The following is a 13,108-nucleotide window of genomic DNA, read 5'->3' as shown; positions in this document are numbered from 1 at the left end:
TAAATGAATAAATGTAAATATGGACAGTGATTTCGGTAGCATCTAAGCACAAGGCCTACATCGACTGACGTTCCATTCATATTTTCTCTGGACATGCTATATAAAGCATATTTTTGTTCTGAATGTCAGTGCTGTGAGCCACTCGTGACCTTGTATAGGATAACAAAACAGGACCACCATACAAGCTAAAAATACTTACTCAGGCATTTCATATCAGTTATCTCTCATTTGGGTCTGTACAGAAAACACAAAAGCACAGACACGTATTTAATAACTATATGATGACAGATAGTAGGTTTCAGCAGACATATTCTAGCAATTTACCACCATCACTGGATCTGAACAGGGTTACACTTCATCCTTGAACAGAAACTGGGACACATACTTAGGGGAACTGGATATCAATACAGAATCTAAAAGCCATACTTATGGAAGAGCCTTTTACTAGCTGAGCTCATGCAATACCGCATTTTTGCAATGTATTATTTATATTTATTTATTGGATGGAGGGTGCGGTGCTGCAGTGGTGCAGTAGGTTGGACCGGGTCCTGCTCTCTAGTGGGTCTGGGGTCCGAGTCCCGCTTGGGGTGCCTTGCAACGGACTGGCGTCCCGTCCTGGGTGTGTCCCCTCCCCCTCCATCCTTATGCCCTGTGTTGCCGGGTTAGGCTCCGGCTCCCCGCAACCCCCGTATGGGTCAAGTGTTTCTGACTCTGTGTGTGTGTGTGTGTGTGTGTGTGTATTTATTGGATGCTTTTATACAAGAAACTTTCTCTTTTTTATGCATTTACATTGCTGAATATTTACAATGTTAAGTACCAGGTAAGACACCTTTCTAACTACATTTTGAGTTAGCTGGGTGATAATTATGTCCAGTGGAATATTTCCATTACCTGTACAGCATATGGGTCAAAGACATGGATTTATAACTTCATATACAACTAACATTGAAAAAAACATTGACTTATTAGTAAAAACAATAATTATAACATCCTACCAATACATCTTTTTGGAATTTAGAAGACATACAGTATTATTTATGCTGTATACTTGAGTCTCCCATTGGTTCGATGTCGTCTTAAAGTACAGTTTCTCTTGTCTTCACTTTGCTGTGTTCTGTTCGCTTTAGCTTTATCATTTGACAACACACAGGGCAATATGGTCACGCCAGTCAGGAGGGGAGTGGGCCTTTACATCACTGGAACATAAGCATCCTGTTTACAGCAATCAAAATTCCTCCCCCATTCACAAGTCGGTGGAGCTGCTGTACAGTAAATCAGCTCTAATGCCATTAGAGACATCCCACCAATAAGGCCCAAAAAGGCCAGGGACAGAGAGTAGGACCAAATGAACCCATTAACCCGGTGAAGATGCACGCCTGCTTGCAGATCATTTAAGGGCACCGCTGGAATAGTCCATCTTGAAAGATGCTGGGGAGCTTGCCTGCTATCTGCATTGTCATGACCTCGAAGCTACATATTTCTTCTGTGAGCGTGTTTGGGTCACGGAGAAACAGATATTGTGCCAGTTCTTTTCTTTCCATGTCCTCTTACTGAGGTCTTGGAGAAAAAGCTGGACGAGTGAAGTGCTGGAGATGTCCTACCTGCAACACAACCCTATGGCCAGCTGCTTCCTAGCCCAGCAGCTCACCTGCTACTGCTGGCCACTGCTGCCCCAGAAGACACCTCAGTGCCTCGCCTGTAAATTCAGCTCTGAAACCCAAATGAAAGCAGTGTCCTTTAGATAACACCCATCCGTCAACAGAGATTACTCCCAGCGACTGGATTGTTTGCACTCGGTCCTCTCCAGGGAGATGGCCAACCCTCCTTCCTTTAAAGAGCTCTGAACCACGCTGGAGGTGGACAAGAAGGTGGGATGAAGGCGAGAGAGAGAGAGAGAGAGAGAGAGGAGGAGATTCAAGAGTCTCCGGTACAGTGCCGAGGGAGATGGACAGGAAGAAGAAGAGACAGATGGGGTTCGGAGGGAGAGATGGAGAGACACAGTGGAATGGGAGAGTGAGAAAGAGCAGGAGGGGCTGTGAGGAATGGTTAAGAGCTTTGTCACCTCAGGTGTGAAGATGCCGAGAAAAGGACGTGGCCATGGGTGTTTCAGGGGGCTTCTGCATTGGCAGCTCTAATAGAGGACCAGTGGACATTCCTCTAGGTTTACACACCAATGTGCTTTCATAGGCATGTCACCCTGATGTGCAAACACGGTTCACCTTCACACTCTGGAGTGCTGGGGCGCTGGAATTCAGTCAGCCAGTCAGCATGTGTTTAGTATGGTAATGTAGATATGGCATATGTTCTATCATTGATCTATTGAGATGACCACTTAGCACGGTTTTCTTCAATTCCAGTCCTGGAGACCCCAGAGACCACACATTTCTATGCTGGGTCGCGATTCATCTAATCAGGGCTTCATCTGACTGAACTTATCAAGGCTTTGTGATTAGCTGACTGGCTGAATCCTGAGTACAAGCTGAAAAAAAAAATCTCTGACTTAGGAGATGTTTTCATCCTTATATTTTTTTTTCTTAGACGTCATACATTTACAGCTAATACAGCCGTGCCTTTTGAGGCACTCCAGGTTAGGCAGCTCTCTCAGGGGTCTGGGAGTAGTGCGTCTCCTAGGCCTAAATGGTGACCTTTTGATTACAAGTCCGGGTCCTTACCCACCGCACCACCTGCTGCCCATATAGACCATTGACTGGATTTATGTGTTATATTGATCAGATGGATCTATGTTATAGTTCATCGATTTCGTCCCTCGAGATGCCCTGCGGCGGACTGGCGTCCCATCCAGGGTGTGTCCCCTCCACCTTCAGCCTTGCACCCTGTGGTGTCGGATTAGGCTCCGGTTCGCCTTGGGACAAGCGGTTGTAGACAGTGTGTGTGTGTGTGTGTGTGTGTGTGTGTGTGTGTGTGTGTGTGTGTGTGTGTGTGTGTTACCTACTCCTCTCAGAGGGGGTCCACCAAGGGCTTGAACTAACAACCATCAGGTTTCAGTGTCACATGCCTAAATATTAACTGCTGCAGACAGTGCGTAAATCAAAAGTGGACCCGCCCCCTCTCCCCGCACTCGCAGCTGAGCAAAACCATGCCTTCAAAACTGTACCCTTAACCGTCGCAGTCTGACCGATGATCGGGGCCCGTTGCGTCTTCGTCTGACTTCCCGTTTCGTGCTGAAACATTCCTAGGCCAGAAAGTGCTCTCCGTGTTCAGCGGAGCTGGCAGAGGCGCGGAAAGACAGGGCCCCCGAGCGTTTACCTGCAAATAGTTTCGGCTCCGTGCGTAAAGAGTTGGGAGCAGGATTAGGGCTTGGTTAGCTGATCCCGGATCAGCCCCAGGGGTAGTATCTACCCGGAGTGTTTCTCAGCGGCGCGAATAGTGGCCGCATTCACTTTTGTCTCCAGCTGGAGCGCACCTCTTTATAGAGGCTGTTGTGCAGTTGCTAAGCAATGAAAGCTGGGGGGCTATAGCCACAGCCGAGGACATTGTTGTGCTATAACAACAATCATATCCAACCTCCAGTCATGTGGGAACACGGCACCAATGTAATGGGATATGTTGCTGGAAAAAAGAAGCATACCCTTACTCGGATACTACAATGGCCTTCTTTGAATTACCCTATATTAGGTACACATGCATCGTTGGATACGTGAAGACCTGTTCCTCCTTAAGGGAAAAGCCAGGCTTGCAGCAGCCATGAATGGCAACACAGTGCAAGCGCTCAGCCAAGCATTGCGAGACAAAAGGGAGCAGATAATTCCCCCTTTTTTTGTTTGCGCGGGGGAGTCGCGCTCCCTTCCTGTGAAACTCTGACTCAGTCCGTGACAGGCTAAGCCTACCGCCGGCGGCTCTCCGGATTGGCTCAGAGAGCCCTTGAGGGTGAAGGTGATGGGGGTGGGGTTCCTCTGGTGCCTTTGTGATAAGGATCAGGCCCTACAGGTAGAGCTGGGTGCCCGCTCAATACCTGCATTGTTCGGTCCCGCCATCTAGAGCGCTGCACAGCGGCACCGGCCAGAGGAGAGCTGACATCACGGTGCGGCCAGAGATGTCGGAGACAACGCTTCGGCGCTTCGGCACTCCGGCACATTCTCAGACACAGTGTCAGGGGCCCGAGAGCTAGCGCCAACTAGCGCCAACTAGCGCCAACTACCACCAGCTCATGCTCGTCATGGGCCAACGGGGCAGCTTCTTTACGTCCTCTGCGATCGGACCGCTCTCGAAGTGGTAGACGGCGGAGGGAAATGTTCAGTCCCCGATGGGGGGAAATGCGGGCGTGAGTCAAACGTGAGCAACCATTGATCCCTCGAGCGCAGGTGACAGCGAAAGGAAGCAAATACCCGAACGCTATGCCGACTTGAATGCGCTGCGCTCGTCACACTTTGGCCGGCAAGTGAATGCACGTCTCAGCCCCAGTGATTCAACCCGCTTCTTCCTCGCGTTTCTACTCGGACCAGTGCCGTTGAGAACGGGCACGGAGGGAGCCGGTGAAACAGCCGCTTGACTCATTAACCCCCGAAGGCACCCAGGCCTGTTTTCTCCCGAAGGCGCACGGGCCTGTTTCACGCGCTCCTCTCGGACGTGACCAGACGTGCGAGCGCACGGGAGGCTTTCCTTCCAAATTCGCGTCTCCGTGACGACGACGGGTAGCCCAGCCGTCCACGCGGCCCAGGGACTTCTGTTCTCCGTGACCCGATTCCGAGTCGCCAGCAGTTGGGGGTCCACCAGTCTGCACCTCGGCAAAACTACAGCACACCATTGCAGGACTGCGATTCCTAATAAGCCCTTCTCCTTTACATGGGCTTCTCTGCTCACTCGCTGCCCATCAATCTTCCTCCAATTACCTGTCTACACCCCCCCAATCCACCAACCCGCTAAAATTCATCATAATTGTTGCCCCGGCAACCAGATGGTCCCCCACCACAGGTTGTGTCCGATATCCACCTTCTGGCGCGGCTGCGTAGCCACGCGACTCGATCTTGCCCAAGCAACCACATTAAATATTATAGGCCATTGTTTCGTTTCAGACACAAGGTGTTGTTTTGGCGATAAATTGCTTTTAAATAGGGAAGGTCTGTAACGCGTGCATCCTTCAATCAGGCAGGTAATATCACAGCGAATCGCGATGCTTCAGCTCAACGACGGACTTCTGCCACACAAGTGCGCCGTATCTCTGATTGTCGTAGGACTTTGGAGAACAAAATGATGGTTGATTTGGTCAACATCGCCTCGAGTGCTTTTGTAGCTGGGTGATTGTCACGGAGGCTTTGGATGAGGCTCTGTCTCCGCCCTCATGACGGACGGTCTCCGCGGGGAGATGGAGCCTGTAGCTGTTGGCTTCCGAGGAGCGAACGGGGTCGTGCGTTCCCAAACGGCGAACTCTGAACCCAAAGAAAGGTGTGGCATTTAGCTCATTAAACGATGAGCGCACGCATCCTGGACATGCGACGCCCTCTTGTCGAAGGCAGCTACTTAACCCATGACATTTGCTGCACGGCATCCTGGGAGACGGCATTCTGCAACCAGCACTCTTGAATGGACAATCAAATCCCCATAGAGTGACTCCCAGCCAATTACAAACAGGGCATCGGGCACTGAGAGTATAGCGGCGATCGCACACTGGGCTGCACTGCAGCCTATTCTCCCGTGAATAGAAAATCAAGTGCCATCGGAGTGGAACGATTTACCCCCCCCCGCACCCCCCCACCATCCCCTTTTTCATTTTCCTCCCTTCATGCTCGCACCTCTCAAATCAGGGGGAGATTCTGCACTTGAATGGATAGTTAGCTTGCTGTTTTGTCTGTAATGGAGGGGGTTCCAGATTGTCTGGGGGGGAAATAAGGCCAAAATGTTAGTCGCATTCATCAGGCAACAATTTAAAAGGGTTTGTCTGCCAGCGGCTGTTGCGCCTTAGGCTTCCCGGTGCCCTGTGAGGAATTGTTGATCAATGTTTTCTTTTACCTATCCCTACTTTTTTGTTCAAGTCACCGTGTTAGTGCGTGCGCCGCTTTTGTGCTACGTGGCCTAGGAATAAAGTGGTGAACTTGGGTGTTCTTGAATGACCGCACATGTCTAAGTGGTGGGTATGGCTGTCAAGCACTGATTCACGTACTTTTGTGATTAACGTATAGATGTCATTGTGGCCCAGCCTGTAGCGCTGGTGCTTCGCAGCTTCTGGGCTGTCGATTCAGACATGGGTTCTAACGCAGCTCGGTCTCTCTTCAGTTTGCCCGTTTGCGTTTCTGCTGAAGTAGTGACTCTAAATTGCGTGTGTTTATGTGTGCGAGTGCCCTGTGATGGACTCGTGTCCTTTTTGGGGTGTACTCTGCCTCACACACCAGACCACCCAATCAGAAAAGCCATCATTGATGAAGGATAGATACCTTTTTAAACAATATTGTCTTTTTATTAGGGGGTACGGTTGCGCAGGGGGTTTGGGTGGGTCCTGCTCTCTGGTGGGTCTGGGGTTTGAGTCCCGCCTGGGGTGCCTTGTGATGGACTGGTGTCCTGTCCTGGGTGTGTCCCCTCCCCCTCCGGCCTTACACCCTGTGTTGCCAGGTTAGGCTCCGGCTTGCCGCGACTCCGCTCAGGACAAGCAGCTTCAACCAGTGCGTGTCTTTTTATTATTAAAATTAAGACTGTAACCATACAAACAAAACAGCCATGATCCTTAGTTAAGAATTTTATGAACGAGGTGGAGGAAGGCACTAAAGAAAGAAAAAGAAAAAAATTGACAAATTAAGGGGGTTGTACAGGTGCAAACCACAATCATGACTTTAATACATTTTGGACTTATCTTGCCAAAAAACGCAGTTCTGAAACCCATTGTCCATAAAACTTTGAGGTACGTGGGGAGAGGGAAGGGCTGAACCACCGAAGGAGTCTGAAGGGTTGGATCCCAGTTCCTACCAGGCAGTCCAGCGAGAGGGGCTGCAGACAGGTGCTGCAGACAGGTGCTGGACGATTCCGTCTCACACTGGCACATAAGTGGTATCGAATAGAGAGGCAAAGTGCATCCCTCAGCAGTGTGACAGAGGACACTGGCCCCTTCGACTTGGGGCAAAGCGGCAGAGCATGGGAGGGGGCAGAGAGAAGGGATCAAAGCTGGGCAAGGTGCGTCGATCCCAGGAGCTCCCCCCAGACCTGTTGTTCAAGTGGGCTTCGAGTTGCTCCGTCAGCCGCCAGCGAGATCCGAGTGTACTTTAGGGGCTCCGGGAGAGAAAGAGGGAGAGGAATGCCAAGGCCGGGCTATCTCTCCCTATAAAGCCAGGCAAACAATTACCGAGGCCGACGTCTCTCAGAGGCCGCGTCTGCTCGGAATGAAAGGAGAAATGACAATGCCAGCATCCCTTATTGACACTGGAGTGTCTATCATTGTCTCTGGAGGGTATGAAGGTGAGAGGGTTAGGGTCTACCCACAAATGGCGTCAGCGGTACGGGCGGATAATTTGACCGTTCTCCCTGCATGTGTGTACAGTGGATGCGGGGGTGGGGAGCAATGCAAGGCACCTTTCTTCTAGCACCTTCTTTCGAATTTCAGTTTGTAGAGATTAGCGCTCTGGATGTGTGGCTGTGCGACAGAGGAACGGCAGTGGAACGTGAACTCCGGGGTTGCGGTTTTGTGCAAGTTCATTTTTTTGGTAATTCAGGGCTTCGCTTCTCTGCCCTAATCCCACTCACAGTTCAGATAAGTTCTTTCATTATTTAAGGCGCCGGGGCAGACCGTCTGAAAAAAAAAGAGGGAGGACGTTGACATTCCCTGCTTTTCATCACAGACCCAATTAGTAACATCCTGCCTTTCTGAGGCCCCTGTGAAATATTTAGCAACGGGAATTGATGGGAGGAAAGCACTAGCCAAAAGTACAGCGCTGATATAATGTAAAAGTGTGACTGACTGTCACTTGAGTTCTAGCTAGAATACACCAGCCTGACATCGTGGCCGTTCTTCTTCAGTTTCCTGGAAATTGGTAAAACGTTGAAAGGAAAAGTATAAGCAAGTCAGAGACTGCTCTGCATAAAATTATGGACATTCACCATCTGTAATGCCTCCATGTGACTGACAGTTATTAATATGGTTATGAATTATGCTGCAGCAGTTCCCATAGTGGCCAGTAGGAGGACACTTCACGGAGAGTCCAGGGCCGAAAGGATGACCCCAGTGAGGTATCTGTTCCAGGGCTGCTCTGTCAGGAACCGGCTATTGTATTTCCTCGGGCGAGCCCTGTGCGGTAACAGTTGGGAAGCCGAGCTCCCTGAATAGCCGCTTCTCCGAAATCTGCTCCTCTACCTTCATCCGGACCAAAGGAAGACTCAAACGCCTGCTGTCCATTAACTATTGATGCCGATGCAAATTAGAGCAAACAAACCCCACTCGGACGGGGAGCAACTGGACTTGGGCGACACGTTTTCTCAGCAGTTTCTGTCAGTGAGGAGTTTGCGTGTGCTTTGTGTGCAACAGATCCAAGCTAGCAAAACCTCTCCTGAACAACATGGGGTGATGCGCAGTATTTAGGTGTGTGGAGAAGCAGAAAGGGCCAAAATGTCTCTCTTTATGAGTGGAGTACAATAGACAGTGCTCTTGGACTGCTTACATTCACTCTTTCACCTTTTTTTCCTGTGGAAAACCTGCTTTTTATAGCTTTTAGGTTAGCTCATCCCAGACTTTCCCTTCAGGGCATTTTTTTTGTTTTTAATAACGGTCCCCAATGTTAGCCCGTCACTTCCCAAAGGAGTCTCTCTCCCCCGTTAATGGTTTATTTATTATTGGGTAATAAATAAAATGATTGTCTTTTGAAAGACGTGTTGTATTCCTGTATACCTCCAAGATGTTGTTACTCAAGTATCTTCGTCAATTTGCCTTTTACAGCTAAGGATTTTGGGCGCAGAATCTAGGTGCAGACATGTTATGGTGATGGTGCCCTGAGCCCACAGAGACATTAGAGGTGCACCCCATTGGAAACATCAGACCATCATACATTACCTATGACCAAAAGAGTGAGAACAAAGTATTACTAGTGAGGAAACTTTTTGCCCACATACCACAGAGCAGGAACAATGGCAACATCGCAATAAGATTTTATAACAACGTTCATACAATCAGCCCCTCACAACTCGGACTCACACTCAGAGAAAGAGCAATAAATCTGCTTTTGCGTCACAAGCTGACTTGTGAATTTAAGTCGAGGTCAGATTTACTGCGTACCATGTGTCCGTATTAAAAGGTTTGCAAAGCGATTTGTATTAACTTGAAGTTGAGTTACTTCAGATGGGTGCAGAAGGTAATCTCTTAACATCGTTGCTTTGCAATGTGAAGGTATTTGGTTTGAATCCCACTCATGCTGTAGTTCCCCTGAACAAAGCATGCGCGCGCACACACACACACACACACACACCATCTGAAACTGCTTGTCCCATACAGGGTCGCAGGGAGCCAGAGCCTAACCTGGCAGCACAGGGCATAGTGCTGGAGGGAACACACCCAAGGCAGGACACCAGTCCGTCGCAAGTCACCCCAAGTGGGACTCTAAATTATTACAGTAAAAATACCTGTGTATAAATGAGTAAATCACTGCAACGTTGATTATCTGACATTGTAAGCTGTCTTGGACAAAAGTGTCAGCTAAATAAACACTGATAATGACAACAGCTATATAAGTGAACTGTAAGGTTATGAAGACACACACACACACACACACACACACACACAAATACAAATACAAATACAAATAAGGCCTAGGAAGCGCAGTGAGATTCAGAAAAGGTCCATTAACACAACAATGCCAACCGACAACATGGGAGACAGTTCAGGTGAGCTGGTTCTTTTAGCACGTGTATTGCCGCTTTTCAAGAGCCATTTTAAACTAAATGGTGTGAAAGGGACGTGTAAATCAAGAGCTTTGTGATTCCAAGCCACTTCAATAAGCAATAACAACTACGAAAAACATTTCTAAGTCAAGGAACCAGGAGAGCCAGGCCTGTCGCTCTTGTTGGTGCAGCAAAGGGAAAAACATCTCACCTGTGCCACACTGTGCCTTACAGAGAAAACACTACAGCTTACATTTTTACTTTTCCAGTTCCAGCACAAAAATAAGTATTACATGATTATTACAACTTATAATATGAGCTATAAGTTATTTACCCACTAAGTGGGTCAGACAGAGTAGCAAAAAGAAACGAATTATATAAAAATGGTAATAATTCATTCTTAATAACACGATTATCGATAACTTCCCGCCAGTACTACTTTGCAGACCATAAGAACGACATCGCCTTTTTCGTCGTACAGTGCCAATGTAAAATGTACGATGCGCGACTTTACACGCCGCCACCGCGCGCGATGTCCGTGCACAGTAGTGCTGAAGTTCGCGCGCCTCTGCTCCATATTATTCTCCCCTGCGCCGACGCTGCGCTGCGCCACCCCCTCCCGTCCTGTGAGCTGCTCCGCGCGTGAGTGTATCTCTCGCTCTCTCTCTCGCTGTGTATCTCCGTGCTTCCCGAGCCGCTCTCTCCTGCTCAGTGTTAGTCTGCTCGCCATGGCGGAGGGACGCGGAGAGATACCGCCTCAGCCGCCGCTTCACTTCTCCTTACCCCCGGCCAGCAAGCGACCGTGCTTGCGCCCCGCTCCCCGGGGGCCCGGTCCGGGGCCGGGGCCGGGCTTCCCCAACCCGCGGTTCCAGTGTCCCGAGTCGCTGCTGGACTGCGCGGCTAAGGCCGTGGCGGAGAAGTGGGCCTTCGAGAGGGTGGAGGAGCGCTTCGAGCGGATTCCGGAGCCGGTGCAGCGACGCATCGTCTACTGGTCCTTCCCGAGGAACGAAAGGGAGATTTGCATGTATTCGTCATTTCAGTGCCGGGGAGCCGGCGAGGACGGTCCGGCGGCGGGCGCCGGGGCTCCCGTTGGATCTGGGGCTGTCCCTGGCGGGGTGTCCGGCGCTGTGGGGAATGCGGTGGCAGGAGGCAGTGGAGAGGGACTACCTTTCCGGAGGGGGATCCGGCTCCTTGAGAGCGGATGCGTTGAGAACGTGCTGCAAGTCGGTAAGTGGACCGGACTAAACGGGACCGGATGTTGACCGGACCGGACCGGACCGGAGCGGACCGTCCCTCCGTCGTTCCCCTTCAATTACGAGCCTCTGCTGCGCAAACTTGGCTTTGTTTCCCAACAAACACAACTTTGTCGTATCACACGAAAACTTTAACGTATTTGGGACACCTTCCCATATTTAAACTCACTTAATTTGCTCAGAAAATGCGCCTTGTCTCAGTTGTTTCCCCGCGAACACGTTAAATAATCTCCTTTAAATGAGCGCAGCTCGACGGCGCTGCTTGACAAATCTGCTTTTTAAATTTTAAAAGGCTCTTTTCAGATGTGATTCGCGGTTCCTAGCTTTGGCCACAGGAACGAACTGCTTTTCAACTCACTTATTCGGAGATTGTATTGTGTTCACAGGAGTACCTCGCATTTTTCTTTTTTTTTTTTGGTTTTTGTTTTTTGTGAATAAACTAGCCGGGTTTGTTTTTCCCCATTTCGGGGTTTTTCCTCAGTCTCCTCGCTCGGACGCTGTAACAATAGCGCTGTAATATCGTTATATCCCCTTTTTTTAAACTTAATTTTGTATACACAAAACGAATGTGGCGTTTTAGTCGGCGTTTGCTAGGGTTTCAGGGAAAGGGCCACAGTTTTATGTCTTTATTAAAATTAAACCCGTGTAATCCGCTTTGATCTCTGCGTGTCCGTCTTTTGTTTATTTGCTCTTGTTAGACGAAGACAAAGAGAATCACGTCCCATTTCAGTCCCTCAAACACATGGCTCTTACCTGGCCTCTTAAGTTACGAAATTGTTTTTTTAACCTCCCTTTTTGGGATAAAAATCGCATTTTTTCGCCTATTTTTGTGTTTTGCCCACAGCTGACAATAGAGCTACTTAACGACAAATGATCGACGGTCCGACGGTCGTCTCTGAGGCGAAAACGGCTCGTCAGGCCGTTTTAAAGACATATGATATTTCACTTAATCTTAACATTAATTTCTTCTACGTTTTATTGTGGTAAAGATTACGGTTTCCTGTAAGATTATTACCTGTGAATTTCTGGTTTATGTACAGTGACAAACTAAAAAATACTTGGATCCGAAGACGGTCTGTGGTTACAAAAATATGCTCGAAATTCTATATTTTAGTTGGGGGAGGCGGGTGAATCTGACGAGAAATGCATTATATTTCGTATTGTGTCGTGTTTTGCAGTATTATCTCCCTTTAAGCAGTTTATTCGCCTTGTGTGTGTTCATGGGATGATTGATTAAACCAGCGCGCGCGCGCACACACACACACACAGCAGTACCTACAGTTCTTTCTCAGTCTTAATGTGTAACTGACGATCTGTGAAAGCGCAGTACATATTTTTCCAAACAATTTACTGACTTTTATTAAACAGCAACCCGCAGAATAGGCCAGATAATCTCCCCAGCCCAGCTGTCTGTGGCTCTTGTTTGCCAGCATTTGTGCTCTTAAAAAAAAAAAAAAAAAAACTTTCCCGTGAATAATTATTTTGTACATGTCAGTACACCTCACAGTCCTGAAGAAGTGCTGCACATGGAGAGGGAGGGCAAAATATACGTATAATCTAATAATAAGTGCCCATTTTGTAGGCACAAAGATGCACTGTGGCCCTTTGCTTTAAAAGGCTGCATTGGCTGAAATGTGATAACTTGGCTGTAATGAAATCACTTGGACACACATTTAGAAACCTTGAAACACTTGCCTTATGAAAGGGCCTTCTATCTCAGCGTCTGGATTAAATTTAATATTTAAAAGCTTATTTTCTCCACCAAAAACTTGCTCACCCTAATAATATAATTTACGGCGCAGGCGGGGGGATGAAAAGACATTCCCCTTTTTGGACATTGGTACGATTATCCGCAGGAATACTAACAAAACCGTGCGAATAGGTGGCTCTGAAGAAGGTTCCACTTTGCTGACGTTTTTTCTGCTGATGACCAAGTTTTCATGTGTCAGAATTGAAATGCATACTATTTTGATTTTACATGTGCTGTCTTTAGTGCTCATTTTGAGAAGAAGCTAATATGTTTAATACGAATTAGTAATTAATAT

At 48.4% G+C, this 13,108-nt stretch overlaps 1 protein-coding gene across 1 annotated transcript in view; it reads left to right on the top strand.

Moving 5' to 3' along the window:
- Positions 1-10,241: 10,241 nt before the first annotated feature.
- The window catches only part of zswim5 (zinc finger, SWIM-type containing 5), a 53,944-nt gene continuing 51,077 nt past the window's right edge, over positions 10,242-13,108 (top strand). The window contains exon 1 of the mRNA XM_029250357.1: positions 10,242-11,037. Within this exon, the coding sequence (XP_029106190.1) occupies positions 10,311-11,037 (727 nt within the window). The 5' untranslated portion in view covers positions 10,242-10,310. The remainder of the gene's footprint in view (positions 11,038-13,108) is intronic.

Source organism: Scleropages formosus, chromosome 3 (genome assembly GCF_900964775.1).
Source record: "Scleropages formosus chromosome 3, fSclFor1.1, whole genome shotgun sequence".
Taxonomy (NCBI): Eukaryota; Metazoa; Chordata; class Actinopteri; order Osteoglossiformes; family Osteoglossidae; genus Scleropages; species Scleropages formosus.
The sequence above is the reverse complement of the archived record's forward strand: the minus strand, read 5'-3'. Positions and strand labels throughout refer to the sequence as shown.